Source organism: Manihot esculenta, chromosome 10 (genome assembly GCF_001659605.2).
Source record: "Manihot esculenta cultivar AM560-2 chromosome 10, M.esculenta_v8, whole genome shotgun sequence".
NCBI lineage: Eukaryota > Viridiplantae > Streptophyta > Magnoliopsida > Malpighiales > Euphorbiaceae > Manihot > Manihot esculenta.
This window is the reverse complement of record NC_035170.2, coordinates 22307531-22322309: the sequence shown is the minus strand read 5'-3', so window position 1 is coordinate 22322309 and position 14779 is coordinate 22307531. Positions and strand designations below refer to the sequence as shown.

Sequence of the window (14779 nt, the reverse complement as noted above, 5' to 3'; positions counted from 1 at the left end):
GGCGAATGAGAAAAGAACCAATAGCGAAGGTCAGTATCCAAGGAATCTTGACTACTTGTATAAGAGGCAGGAATCAACGCCACCGACTTGCGATAAAATTCAAATGGCAGAATTAACGAAAGCGAAGTAAGAAATGCTTTGGACAAAAAGAGTAAGAAATGCACCCCCTAATTGTATAACTAATCATCAATAGCATTCATTACCAGAGAAATAGCACCATTCAAAAGAGAGTAACCCTATTTTAAGCATCCTTGAAGCAAGACAGCTTCAAATAATTGCATGCATTCAGAACATTAAACAAGCCAAAATAGAGAGATAAAGCACCACAGTAACTTGTTAATATTCTTCATCTTCACCGTCATCACCCTCAGCTGATTCAGCACCAACCTCTTCATAATCCTTTTCAAGGGCAGCAAGATCCTCACGTGCCTCAGAGAACTCTCCTTCCTCCATACCCTCACCCACATACCAGTGCACAAAAGCACGCTTAGCATACATGAGGTCAAACTTGTGGTCAATTCTTGAGAACACCTCAGCAACACTGGTCGAGTTGGAGATCATGCACACAGCCCTCTGAACCTTGGCAAGGTCACCGCCAGGAACAACAGTGGGTGGCTGGTAGTTGATACCGCACTTGAATCCAGTTGGGCACCAGTCAACAAACTGAATGGTGCGCTTGGTCTTAATAGTGGCAACTGCAGCATTCACATCCTTGGGCACAACATCACCACGGTACATCAAGCAGCAGGCCATGTATTTACCATGACGAGGATCACACTTGGCCATCATAGAAGAGGGCTCAAAAGCACTGTTTGTGATTTCAGCAACAGAGAGTTGTTCATGGTAAGCCTTCTCAGCAGAGATAACTGGTGCATAGGAGGAAAGCATGAAGTGAATTCTGGGGTATGGGACCAAGTTGGTCTGGAATTCAGTCACATCCACGTTCAGAGCACCATCAAACCTCAGAGATGCAGTCAAGGAAGAGATCACCTGGATTGTCAGAACAATGAGTGTTAAAACGGAAATATTCATATAGTCAATGCCAAAAGATAAAGAATATACCAGATTAATTAATTATTAAACTTGGAATTTAGCATTTAACCGTCTATATCAAAATTTCCGTCCAAGGCACCTAGTGAAACTACAAAGATACAAGTATTCACCTGAGACACAAGCCTGTTAAGATTGGTGTAGGTGGGTCGCTCAATGTCAAGGGAGCGCCTGCAGATATCATAGATGGCCTCATTGTCAAGAAGCACAGCAACGTCAGTGTGTTCCAAGAGGGAGTGAGTTGAAAGGACACTGTTGTACGGCTCAACAACAGATGTGGAGACCTGGGGAGATGGGTAGACAGTGAAACCCAACTTGGATTTCTTTCCATAATCAACAGACAAACGCTCCAAGAGGAGGGATCCAAGACCAGATCCAGTACCACCACCGACAGCATTGAATACAAGGAATCCTTGGAGACCAGTGCAGTTATCAGCAAGCTTTCTGATGCGGTCCAGGCAGAGATCAACAATTTCCTTGCCAACTGAAAACAAACAGCAAAATATGCAATAATTAGGTCATTTCCAACCCTATACACCATTTTTTGCACTATTTTGATGCTTTGCATTAAAATGGTGCAATATTATCTCAACCTTCTACATCAATTTTAACACCAAAAAGAATATTTTATTTATATTCTTCTCTCTTTTTAATATTATATTATTTATTTTACTTTAATTTTATTTATATATTTTACTCAAAAAATTTATATAATTTTATATATTCACTCTAAATATTTATATATTTTATATTTTCATTCAATATTTAAATATTTAATTATTTTATAAATAAACAAAAAAACATATTAATTATAAAAATTTATTAATTAAATAATAATTATAAATAAATTAATTTATTATAAATATTATTTATAATTGTGAATATATTAATTTAAAATAAATTTTAATACTTATAAAAATATAAAATAAATTAAAAATATAATAAATTATAAGAGTAAAAGAAAATTAAATTTAATTAAAAATATATATAAATTTTGAATTATATTATAATTAAAAAAATGGAAAAAGATATAAATTTTAAATTATATTATAAATTAAAAAAAAATTTATATTTTTATAATTATTAAAATTTAATTTAAATTAATATATACACAATTATAAATAATATTTATAATAAATTAATTTATTTATAATTATTATTTAATTAATAAATTTTTATAATTAATATATTTTTTTGTTTATTTATAAAATAATTAAATATTTAAATATTGAATAAAAATATAAAATATATAAATATTTACAGTGAACATATAAAATTATATAAAGTTTTTGAGTAAAATATATAAATAAAATTAAAATAAAATAAATAATATAATATTAAATAGAGAGAAGAATATATATAGAATATTCTTTTTTGTTAGTGCAAAACATCAAAATAGAGATGGTGTATAGAGTTGGAGATGGCCTTAAAACGCCAAAGTCGCTATTCATATTTAACACAGATGCTAGAAGCTCAAATCATATACTTAGCTCAAATCATATACTTACTGGTATAATGGCCACGGGCAAAGTTATTGGCAGCATCTTCCTTGCCACTTATGAGCTGCTCTGGGTGGAAGAGCTGGCGGTAAGTTCCGGTCCTGACTTCATCAATGACAGTGGGTTCAAGATCTACAAAGACAGCGCGAGGAACGTGCTTCCCTGCACCAGTTTCACTGAAAAAGGTGTTGAAAGCATCGTCACCACCACCAACGGTCTTGTCACTTGGCATCTGGCCATCAGGCTGTACAAAAAAACATAAGTCAATAACAAATCAATAACTCACTAATCACAGATCTACACACACTAATCGAAAAAAGCAGATCTAAAGCAAGAACAACATTCATAATCAAGAATAAGAATCAAACTCACAGATCTGAGTCACAACCGAAAGGCAAAAAAATTAAATACACACAGATCTAACAGAACTGAACAAATGATTGCTGAAAAGCCAAACACGAGGGAAGAATCCGAATCAAATTTATATCTGATGCAGCAAAAAATAAATATTGGACATACATTATAAAAATTGAGATCTACTAAACACAAATCTACTACAACAATGCGCAAATGAACTAGAGAAAATCCCCAAACGAATGCAGATCTAAATCAAAATAAAACGAAATGATGCTATAGGAACGCAGATCCAACAATTCAATAGAACAAAGAGAGGTACCTGGATGCCATGCTCGAGGCAATACAGCTCCCAGCAGGCATTGCCGACCTGGATACCGGCTTGACCAATATGAATTGAAATGCACTCTCTCATTTTCGCTGATTGATTTCACAAAAAGACAGAACGAAAGGAAATAAGAAGACAAAAGATTGAAAAACTATGCGACGAAGGCGTTTATGAAGACGCCTTCTGGTTCAACCCTAGGGATGGAGGCGAGGGTTTCGCTGATATGGGGTATATATAGTTAGAGATCGATAAGCTGATGTTGAGATATTTGGTTGATTTAACTGGGGTTGGGAAATTCACATGAAGAGGTGGTGATGTGTTAAGGTTTGATTGGTTAGTAAATTAACCATGGTTAGGATTAAATTTTGCCGCTCGTGGCCAGCTATGAGCAGCAGACGGAGACTGCTTGGTTGAGAAAGTGACCGCTGTCCGGTCTGTTTGGGAACAGATGTATTATAGTTCTTTCTGCGTTTTAATTTTTTGTGCTTCTCTTATCCATTTTCTCCGTATTCCTTCCACCGAGTAGGTAGCCAATGTCTGGCTTACTTGCAAGAGGGGTCCCGGCCTCCCGTCTCTTGTACGGCCATTGGTTTGGAAGACGGTTTGGGAATCATTGATTTTGGTTCGACCTCAATTTAAAACGGTTTAAAAGATAATTCGTAGTGAAATGGTTTGAGAGGGACAGTTTATACCAAAAACTTGGATAAAATTTAAAAAAAAAACTTATTTATGTGAAATTATATTTATAAAAATATTTTAATTTTTCTAAAGGACTTTTTAATCAAAACACAAAATAATAATCTTAATAAAATTTAATAAAAAATGGCTTGAATTTAATTAAAAAATTGGAGAAATAAAAAGGTATATAGAATTTAATATAGTGAATTTAAGTTTAAAAAAAAAGAGAGCCTATTTAAAATTATATAAGAAATTTTATAGAAATTGCAAATGTTATAAATTGATCTACAATAATAAAAGAAAAATAACATTTAATCCATGTGGTTAGTTAATCTTTTAATTTTAAAAAATTTATTAAAATAAATTTAAAATTTAAAAATTCTATTAATTAATTTTTTATTAAATTTATTATTATTTAGTATTTATAATATGAAAAATTTTTAATTTTTAATTTAATTTATCATTAAATACATTAAAATTAAGTTTATCATTAATTTTAATTTTTCAAATGTAAAGGAGAGAGAGAGAAAAAGTGAGTAGAGAGAAATCATAAAAAGACGACTGACAAGTGGTAGAAAGAGTGTTAATACCAATGCGTTGTTAGGCCTAAGGTTATTTTAATAAACGATAAGAGTTTATTTGGCATTACTGCTTTGAGGCTGTGCACTGTTTTTTAAATTTCAAATAGAATTGAAAAATAATATTAAATTGAATTGAAATTAAAATAAATTAATAAAATAAAAATTTAATTGTATTGAATTAATTTTATTGAGCTATTTAATTTTGATTTTTTATTAAGAATTATATTGAAAAATCAATTTATGTATATATTTTTTAATAATATTATAATTTTAATAATATATTTTATATATTATATAATTTTAATACAATTACATATTATTTAATTATTAAATATTTTTTATTATTTTATTTAACTAATTTAGTTGGTTGATTATAGAGTTAATAATTAAAAAATCTGTAATTTTTATTTTATTGTAATTATATTTTATATTTTTTATAATTAAAACTAAATTATTAAAATTTTTTAATTATAATTTATCATTATTTGTGTGATTAAAAAATTAATACAATTATCACATCAATATTATATAATCATGTTCTATTAATAAAATTTAAAATTAATAATAAAAAAATTTTATATTTTATTTTATTTTTATTGCAATGATATTTTATATTTATATTTTTTATTAATTAAATTTTATTTTTTTTAATATCTAATTAAATACATGTACCGTTATTTATATAGTTGAAAATTTATAAAATTATTAATTTATTCCTTTTTACTATTAAATATATTTAAAAATTATTAATTATATTATTATATTATTTTTTTAATTTTTATCAATAATTTTATAATAATAATTTATTTTAATTTTATTTTAACTAAAATTATTATCAATCATTTTTTTAAATTTATTTAATATATTTATTATTTAGCATTTTAAAATTATCATTAAAAATAATATTATTAAATACATTAATTATGAAATATTAAAAAATAATTTTTTTAAATCTGTTTAATATATTGCCCGTTTAGCATTACTTTTAAAAATGTTAATACGGAATAGTAAATTTTTATATATTTATTATATTTTTATATGAAATAATTTTTAAATAATTATTAATATTATAAAAAATAAAAAAAATAATCAACAAAATATTAATATTAATATAAAATAACATAAAATCATAATTAATTTAAACTTTTTGTAAATCTTAAAATAAATAGTATTTATTATTTGTTTTTTCAAATAAATATTTAAATATAATAATTTTAATTTTTACTCTCTATAAAAAAATAAATTGTTATAAAATTTATTATGGTAAAAAAAATATAAAATATATGAAAATATAATTTATAATAAAATATAATAATGTCATTTAAAAATTAATTATAAAAATAAAAACAAAATAAAATTATGTTGAAAATAATTAATATTTATAAACTAAAATATTATATTAAAAATTTTTAGGATAAAGAAATATATAGAAAATAATAAAAATAATAAATAAATTATTTTGATTATTTTAAAGTTTAATTTAACATATTAAAAATAAATTTGTGCTGATATAAATTTAATTTTTTACCCTTTTTAATATTTATATATATATATATATAAATATATATATCATAATTTAAATATTTATTTAATTATTTAAATAAATTGAGATAATAAAAATTATTATCCACTTGTAAATAAAGCAACTATTTATTATATTATATGATAATTTTATACAATTAAAATTATTAATCTTTTATAATTACATAAAAGAAGTTTATATTTTTTATTGAAATGGACATAAAAGAAGTTTTAAAATTTTTAAAAAATTTTATATATAGTTGATAGTAGGTTCTTAAAATTATTATAATCAATTTAATTATTATTTTATAATTTTAATTTTCTAAATTTATACTTGTTCTTTAATAATTTAATATTATTACAATTATTTTAATATTTTAATATTCTTAATTAAAAATTAATTTTTCATATCCAAGTTATCAAAATTTACATTTTTTTGCTATTAATGTATCCTATTCTAATATCATATCAATTCTATTATTATCTTTATATATATCAGTTTTTATATTTATATTTCTTGTATATAAATACTTATATAACAACTATAGTATATAATATCTTTATTTTATAATTTTAATATTTTAAACTGGAAGTGAAATACTTTGAGAAATTATAATATTACATTTCTATTTGTTTTTTAGTGAATTATTTTTTTTTATTTATATTTTTCTAAAGACAATTATAAGCTAAACTCTGACATGAAGTTGAACAATTTCTAGTAACGTTAGATTTATTTAATTGCATTATAACTTACTTAGATCAATTATTAAGAAATAATAATTTTTAAACCAAAATCATTTGTAAATCATAAAAATATTTAAATCATACCTGGGATCGAAATTATGGTATCAGAGCGAAACTAGCTATTCTAAACTATTCAAATTAAGTTTTAGGGTTGTAACTGTGTCACGAAAGCCATAAGTCAGGCAGAAGAGTGTAAGACCTGCAGTGCGAGTAGAGAAGGAAGTGTATGTGAAAACCCTAGGATTTAATATGAATATGTTTAGAAGAACTAGATCTTCTAGGTCCAGACAACCAGATGACGAACTCATAAATAATTTAAATATTAATACAGATAATAGTAAAACAATTTTATCTAGAGAAAGTATTTGGAATAATCAACAATTAACAAATTGGAAACCTCCCAAAACACCAATAGATACAATATATAAAACAGGTATATTAGATTTTAAATCAGCCAGAGCGATTAAAACAAAAGAAAAAGTAGTACCTTTATATTCTGAAAATCAATCTATGAGTCTATTAAGTAAAACTATATTAAAATATATTAATCAAGGATATAGATTCATGCATATAGGATTAGTACAAATTGCCATAAAACCATTAACAGTAGAAGGATTAAATACTAGTATGCATGTAGCATTAAGAGACTGTGTACATCTTAATTACAAAGATTCTTTACTAGGATTATTTGAAACTAGTTTAACAAATGGACCAATATATTCAAACTGTTTCCCCAATTTTACAATTTCATTAACTGACACTCATATAATGAAAATATTGACATTAGATATATTAACACATAATTATAATATGTTAAAAGGATCCCATATTTATGAAGTATTTTATCGACTAAATTATAAAATCATGAACACAGGATTATGTCCTAATGCCATTGATCATAATAGACAAACAGGAGAAACAATTTTTTGGGAAATTGATCAAACCAAAGCTAATATAAACATACCAAAGGCGATACAATGGAAAGATGTCAATCTACCAGAAACATGAAAATATCCAGTCAAAACCATGCCAAGTTTACCTACTAAAGAAAATACAGAAATAGATTATATTATTCAAAATAATGATGGAACAGTAGAATTAAAATTTAAAAGATCTAATTCTTTTAGACAAACCACTCCTAGTATATATCAACCATCTAGACATTCCTTAGAATCTTCTCGTAGAAGACATACCATAGATATACAGACAGATACAAGTATTTCTGAGGACTCCCCTATTCCACATTACCAAGGACCTTTTGTAGGAGAAACTTCTGGAACTAAACCAATAGAGGATACATTTGATCAACATACAACACAAGGTATCAAAATACAAGAAGGTGTGTTTAGACAAGGCCAATTTAGTCAACCATATGAAGATATTAATTTTTCTATTAATACCTTAACCCAGACCTTTACACTAGACAGAGACCAAATTCAAGCTGACTATATGTCTGACAAAAACCGGGGGAAAAGAGACATATTTTTACAAACCTATTCCAGAAAAGAACAAAGTTTAATTAAAAAACAATTCTTTGCTTTTTGTACACAAGTCGAAAAAACCATACCATTTTTTACATATTTGAAATATTTTCATGAAAATAAATTAAATATATTAAAAAAGAAAATACATAAATAGCACAAAGTAAATAATGATGGTGGACCTAGTGATATAGCCCATGAATGTGAAAGACCACCACTAGATAGAGTATTTTTCAAAAAGAACCAAATATCTCATGGAATGCAACCAATTGTAGATACTAAAAATATACAGAGTAATGACATAAGAGATATTAATTTACAAAATAATTGGACTAATGTAACATTACATATAATAGGACAACAATTAGATAGGATGGAAGAAAAAATAGATAGAAATCATGAAGAAATCACAAATATAGAACATATAGAAACACCACAAGCACCATCACCTATAACACCTAAACCAAATACTATATATTTATCTCAAAGGTATAGTAATCCAAAACCATATGATATAGATCCAGCAAAAAAACAACTGAATAAACCTTTCACAAAAAAGATACCACCATCACAAAATCCAATTGATACAGTTACAATAAATCCAAAAACAGAATTAGGAGATATGTCAAAATTATTACAAAAAATAATAAATGAACAAAGTCCATCTAGTGCTTCAGGAGGAATAAAAATAGAAGAACCAAAAACTAATAAAGATAAAGGAAAAATAACTATTCTTACTGAATATAATGAAACTTCTTCTTCTTCAGATGATGAAACTATATATAATCCCTTAGAAGCATCAGATTCTGACCAAGACATTAATGTTCCTATCAATACTATAGAAAGACAAAATAATAAACCAGATGATTTAAAAATCCTAGATAGAAAACAAAAACAATATAATGCAAAAAATATTTACGAATGGAACATAGATGATCTATCCGAAGCAGAAATAATACAAATAACCAAAGAAATGGTCATCGTAGGAAATATTTACAAACAAAGAGTTGGCATCACAGAAAGAGACGCCGCAGAAAATATTATATTAGGATTTACTGGAGAATTAAGAACTTGGTGGGACAAATTATTAAGTAATGAGATAAAAACGAATATATTAACAGCAAGAAGAATTGATAGTACCACAGGTGAACCAGTTATTGACCCAGCAACAGGACAACCACAATCTTTTACGCTAGCATATTTAGTATATAATATTATATCACATTTCATAGGAGACTTAGATTTATATACAGAAAGAAACAGTGAAATTCTACAAAACCTAAAATGTAGAAAATTAGAAAATTTTAGATGGTATAAAGACAATTTTCTCAAAAGAGTTTATGCTCTAGCAGATCCTAATGCATACCATTGGAAGGAAAAGTTCTTAACAGGATTACCAAGATTATTTGCAACCAAAGTAAAAGAAACAATTGAACAAAAATTTGGTCATATATCATACGATGATTTAACATATGGAGACTTAATAACATGTGTCAACTTAACAGGAATAAGATTATGTAGGGATATGAAATTACAACAGAAATTGAAAATAGAAAATAGACAATCTAGAAAAGAACTAGGAAATTGGTGTGAACAATTCGGTTTTGGCACCATAAAGAAACATAAACAGAAGAGATTTAGACCTTTTAAGACAGAAAAGATTTATAAAAAATATAATTACAAAAATAAAAACATATAATAAACAAATAGACAAGAAACCCTTCAGAAGAAAACAATTTAAAAGAAATAATTATAATAGAAAAAATAACTTCAAAAGACCAAATAATAAAAATAATATAACATGTTATTTATGCAACCAGAAAGGACACTATGCAAAAGAATTTCCTGCTAGAAAGAAAATATATGAATTAGGTTTAGAATTAAAAATTGACAACATAGAACAATTATTAGATAAGATTGACCAAATTAAATTATCTTCTTCAGAATTAGATGATGAATATAGTAGTGACAATTCATCAGACACAATAAGTAGTACAGATAGTAACCATAATTGTCAAGGAGAAATTTGTAATTGCAACAATAAAATAAATGTCTTAACAGAATATCATCAAGTATTAGAACAAATAGAACAAGTCCAAGATTCTAATATAAAAAGGAAAATGTTTAAAAAATTAACCAAATTAATCAATGAAGAAATAAAATAAGAAACTGAACCTCCAACAAAGTTTGAAGATATTGAACAAATGTTTAAAAATAAAAAAATCAGAAACCACAATTTCTTCTATGGATTTACAATCAGAAATAAGACAATTAAAAGCAGAAGTAAGACAATTAAAAATAAGATGTGACTATTTAGAATAAAATCAAAAATTAACACAGAATTTAGAAATAGGACAAAGTTCAGGTAAAGATAAAGTAAACATAGAACAAAAACCAACAGAAATAACTTCAGATAGTGAGGGAGAAACAGCGCTAAAATTCAATGATATTACGAGAATAAGATATCAAAAATGGTATGTAAAAATCAATTTGACAATAAAAGATTTTATATTAGAAACTATAGCCATGTTAGACTCAGGTGCAGATATTAACTGCATAGACCAAGGAATCATAACAAGTAAATACTTTCATAAAACTAAACAAACATTATCTGCAGCAAATTCAACCAAAGTAAAAATAGATTACAAAATACCAAGTGCACATATCTGTAATAATGGAATATGTTTTAAAACTAGTTTTATGCTAATTAAAAATCTTAATACTCAAATTATATTAGGCAATCCATTTTTACAAATGTTATATCCATTTAAAGTTACACAATTAGGTTTAGAAACCAATGTATTAGAACAGGATATTATATTTCAATTCATTACACCAATTAATTACCATAATGTTAATTTATTTCAACAAGAAAACATAAGTAAAATTAATAATTTAGAAAACAAAATAAAATTTTTAAAGAAAGATTTACATTCTATGAGAATAGAAGAACAGTTAGAAAATCTAAACATTAAACAATAAATTTAAAAACTTCAAGAACAATTTGAACAAGACTTATGTTCACATTTACCAACAGCATTTTGGGATAGAAAACAGTACATAATAACTTTACCATATGAACCAGACTTTAAAGAACAAGATATACCAACTAAAGCCAGGCCTATTCAAATGAACCAAGAAATGTTAGAATTTTGTAAAAAAAAATTCAAGATTTATTAAACAAAAATTTAATTAGACCAAGTAAATCACCATGGTCATGCGCAGCATTTTATGTCATTAAAAATGCTGAGATAGAACGAGGTGCACCAAGATTGGTAATCAATTATAAACCATTAAACAAGGTTTTAAGATGGATCAGATATCACATACCAAACAAACAAGATCTTTTAATTAGATTATATAAAGCAGAAATCTTTTCAAAATTTGATATGAAATCAGGTTTTTGGCAAGTACAAATAGAGGAAAAAGATAAATATAAAACAGCATTTACCGTACCATTTGGACAATATGAATGGAACATTATGTCATTTGACTTAAAAAATGCACCAAGTGAATTCCAGAAAATTATGAATGACATCTTTACACCATATGATTTTATCATAACTTATATAGATGATGTTTTAGTGTTTAGTCAAAACATTGATCAACATATTAAGCATTTACATATCTTTTATAAAATCATAAAAAGAAATGGATTGGTTTTATGCAAACCCAAAATAAAAATTTTTCAAACAAAAATTAGATTCTTAGGTCATGAAATATATCAAAATACTATAATACCAATTCAGAGAAGTATAGAATTTGCAGATAAATTCCCGAATGAGATCAAAGATAAAAACCAATTACAAAGATTTTTAGGTTCTTTAAATTATGTTGCTGATTTCTTACCAAATATAAGAATATTATGCAAACCATTATATAATAGATTAAAAAAGAATCACAAACCATGGACAGAAGAACATACTAAATTAATACAAGAAATTAAAAAGCATGTAAAAACTTTACCATGTTTAAACCTTTGTAACCCAAATTATCCTAAGATTGTAGAAACAGACGCATCTGACCAAGGATATGGTGGAATTTTAAAACAGAATATAAACCATAAAGATTATATTATAAGATATTATTCTGGTATATGGAATCCTACACAAGAAAAATATTCTACAATTAAAAAAGAGATTTTAGCAATAGTTTTATGTGTTACAAAATTCCAAAGTGACTTATTAAATCAAAAGTTTACCATTAGAGTTGATTGTAAAGCTGCGAAAGATGTGTTGACCAAAGATGTAAAAAATCTTGCAGCCAAACATATTTTTGCTAGATGGCAAGCATTTTTGTCTATTTTTGAGTTTGAAATTGAACATATTAAAGGAACTGATAATTCCATAGCTGATTTTCTAATCAGAGAATTTTTGCAGGGAACACCATGAACAAGGATAAAGGCAAGGAGGAAACACCAAAAGTTTCTTTAAGACAAAAAGCCCATTTGACCAATGCAAATATCAATTTATTTTCGGGACAAAGTCCTCGACCAAATTTAAACTTATCATCAATATCAGGACAAAGTCCTAGACAAAATGCATACATGCATAGGCCCATGTTTACTAGTAGTACAAGTATAATGAGTAGGCCCTTAAGCCCAATGTCCAGCGCTCTTATTGTCCGACCAAGTTCTCCTCAGCCAAGTCACCAAGCCCACAATTTACTTTACTAAATAAATTTACCCCTTTACAACCTCAAGAGTTAATCACGCCCTCTACCTTCAAACAAGCTGTCACAGGACAAAGCTCAAACCCAAATCCATCACCAATGAGATCCTCACCAATAGAGCAATCAGAATATAGTTACAAAGACATTGAAGACATTATTCTTACCATAGAACCAGAATATTGGATACAAAATCCAAACCTTAATGCCTACCAGATTTGCAACTCCATTTTCCCAAAAACTCATTTTTATATTCCAGACAATTTCTCTAAAAATCAGTCTTTTTATGAGTCTATCCTTGTTAAAACCAATTCTATAATTATGCATAATAATTTTGATCCTCATATTCAGAATAAAATAAGATATTGCAAAGTAAGAATTACCAAAGTTCTCACCATTTCTGATTGGGGACAAGAGCCTCACAAAAGTAAAGATATTTCTTTGTCCAATGGACAATTGACCAAATTTAATTACTATGATTATCAAAGTACTTGGGAACGAACGTTTCTAAAGCAAAATGACCAAATGTCTATTTCATTTTTCTTTTATATCTCTGATGACTTTCCCTATCCAATACCTTATTGGTTCCATTATTGGTGGAATAAATTTGGTATAGATTCAAGTATTATACCAGATTCAGTTTACCTAGCCCATGATCAATTTTTTGATAATGCCCAATTACCTGACCATATTATCACATCTCCTAAATGGCTTATTTATTCCCACCTTTTTCATATCACATGGATTTATATGTCAGAATACCAAATAAAAGACCAAATCCTAAATAATTTTCAAATACCAAATCTAGTCCGTAAATACAAAATAAAATGGTGGACTAAAACCGATCCAAATAATTGTAGCCCAAAAGCTGTAGACCAATTTCTATCCTCTCAACCTCAATATTGTAAAACCTTGAGCCCAATTCAAATTACCAAACAAGAAACATTCCTAGCCAGGAAACAACAAGTCATGGCCCAAATGGCCAAATGTACTTCAGAAGAAGAATATGACAAATTATTGGAAGAAATAAAAGACACCAAAAGCTCTGTCTCTTCTCCTATAGATCTCTCTAACGACAATGATGATTTTTTCACACAAGCAGAGATATAAATGGCCCAGACAGGACCCACAAGGCATATGATGTAAGGCAAGCAATAAAGCACTTACCAGAAAAAGACAACAAGTGGCCGACAAAGAAAAAGAGAAAAGACAACAAGTGGCCGACAAAGAAAAAGAAAAAGAGAAAAAGACAAGTGACTCAACAAAGCACTGAAAGAAAACGACAAAGCAGACAAAGAAAAAGAAAAAGAGAAAAAGACAAGTGACTCAACAAAGCACTGAAAGCAAAAGACAAAGCAGACAAAGAAAAAGAAAAGCGAAAAAGACAAGTGACTCGACAAAGCACTACTAGAAAAAAGACAGCCAACTCACGGACCGCTCAACCAAAATGAAGAAAAATTTGAAGTCTGTCGCCTATATAAAGCACTCTCATACTCAAAGGAGCACACACCGAAATTTGCAAAGAAAATTTCTCTCTCTTTCCTTATGTATTCCAAAGTTAGTTTAGCTTTATTTTCAACAATCTGTAAGGAAACCGCTGTTTACTACAACACGGTTGTAGCAGTATTTTAAATATTTTGTATTTACAAAGTAAGTTTGTATTTTGTATTTTGTATTTCCAGTTTTACTAATATATTTGTATTTTACAAATTGCTACTGTGTAAGTCCGTATTGACGGCAATCTATTCTCTCTCTCTCTACTTATACCAATCTGAGTTAATTCTGGGAATCCTAGGTTAATAGTGCAGGAACCTTAAACCTAAAATACTATTTGCATTCCATGATAAGTATGCTCTGTGGTTGCGGTTTATACCG

General features: G+C 27.3%; 1 protein-coding gene across 1 annotated transcript; it reads right to left on the bottom strand.

The window, feature by feature from the left end:
- Positions 1 to 171: 171 nt before the first annotated feature.
- LOC110624233 (tubulin alpha-2 chain) lies at positions 172 to 3448 on the bottom strand. The gene is made up of 4 exons (XM_043961061.1): positions 3226 to 3448; positions 2559 to 2793; positions 1164 to 1534; positions 172 to 990 (listed from the first exon to the last, which is right to left on the bottom strand). Exons 1-4 carry the CDS (start codon positions 3316 to 3318, stop codon positions 337 to 339), a joined length of 1353 nt encoding a protein of 450 aa, XP_043816996.1. The 5' UTR covers positions 3319 to 3448; the 3' UTR covers positions 172 to 336.
- Positions 3449 to 14779: the final 11331 nt, after the last annotated feature.

What these genes read in the sequence shown, in the direction of transcription:
- LOC110624233 (XM_043961061.1), bottom strand. Translation starts at nt 3,318, where the DNA reads ATGAGAGAGTGCATTTCAATTCATATTGGTCAAGCCGGTATCCAGGTC. An exon ending in GCCTCGAGCATGGCATCCAG is followed by an intron (nt 2,794 to 3,225) that starts GTACCTCTCTTT and finishes TTTTTTGTACAG; the next exon opens with CCTGATGGCCAGATGCCAAG. An exon ending in TGCCCGTGGCCATTATACCA is followed by an intron (nt 1,535 to 2,558) that starts GTAAGTATATGA and finishes GTTTGTTTTCAG; the next exon opens with TTGGCAAGGAAATTGTTGAT.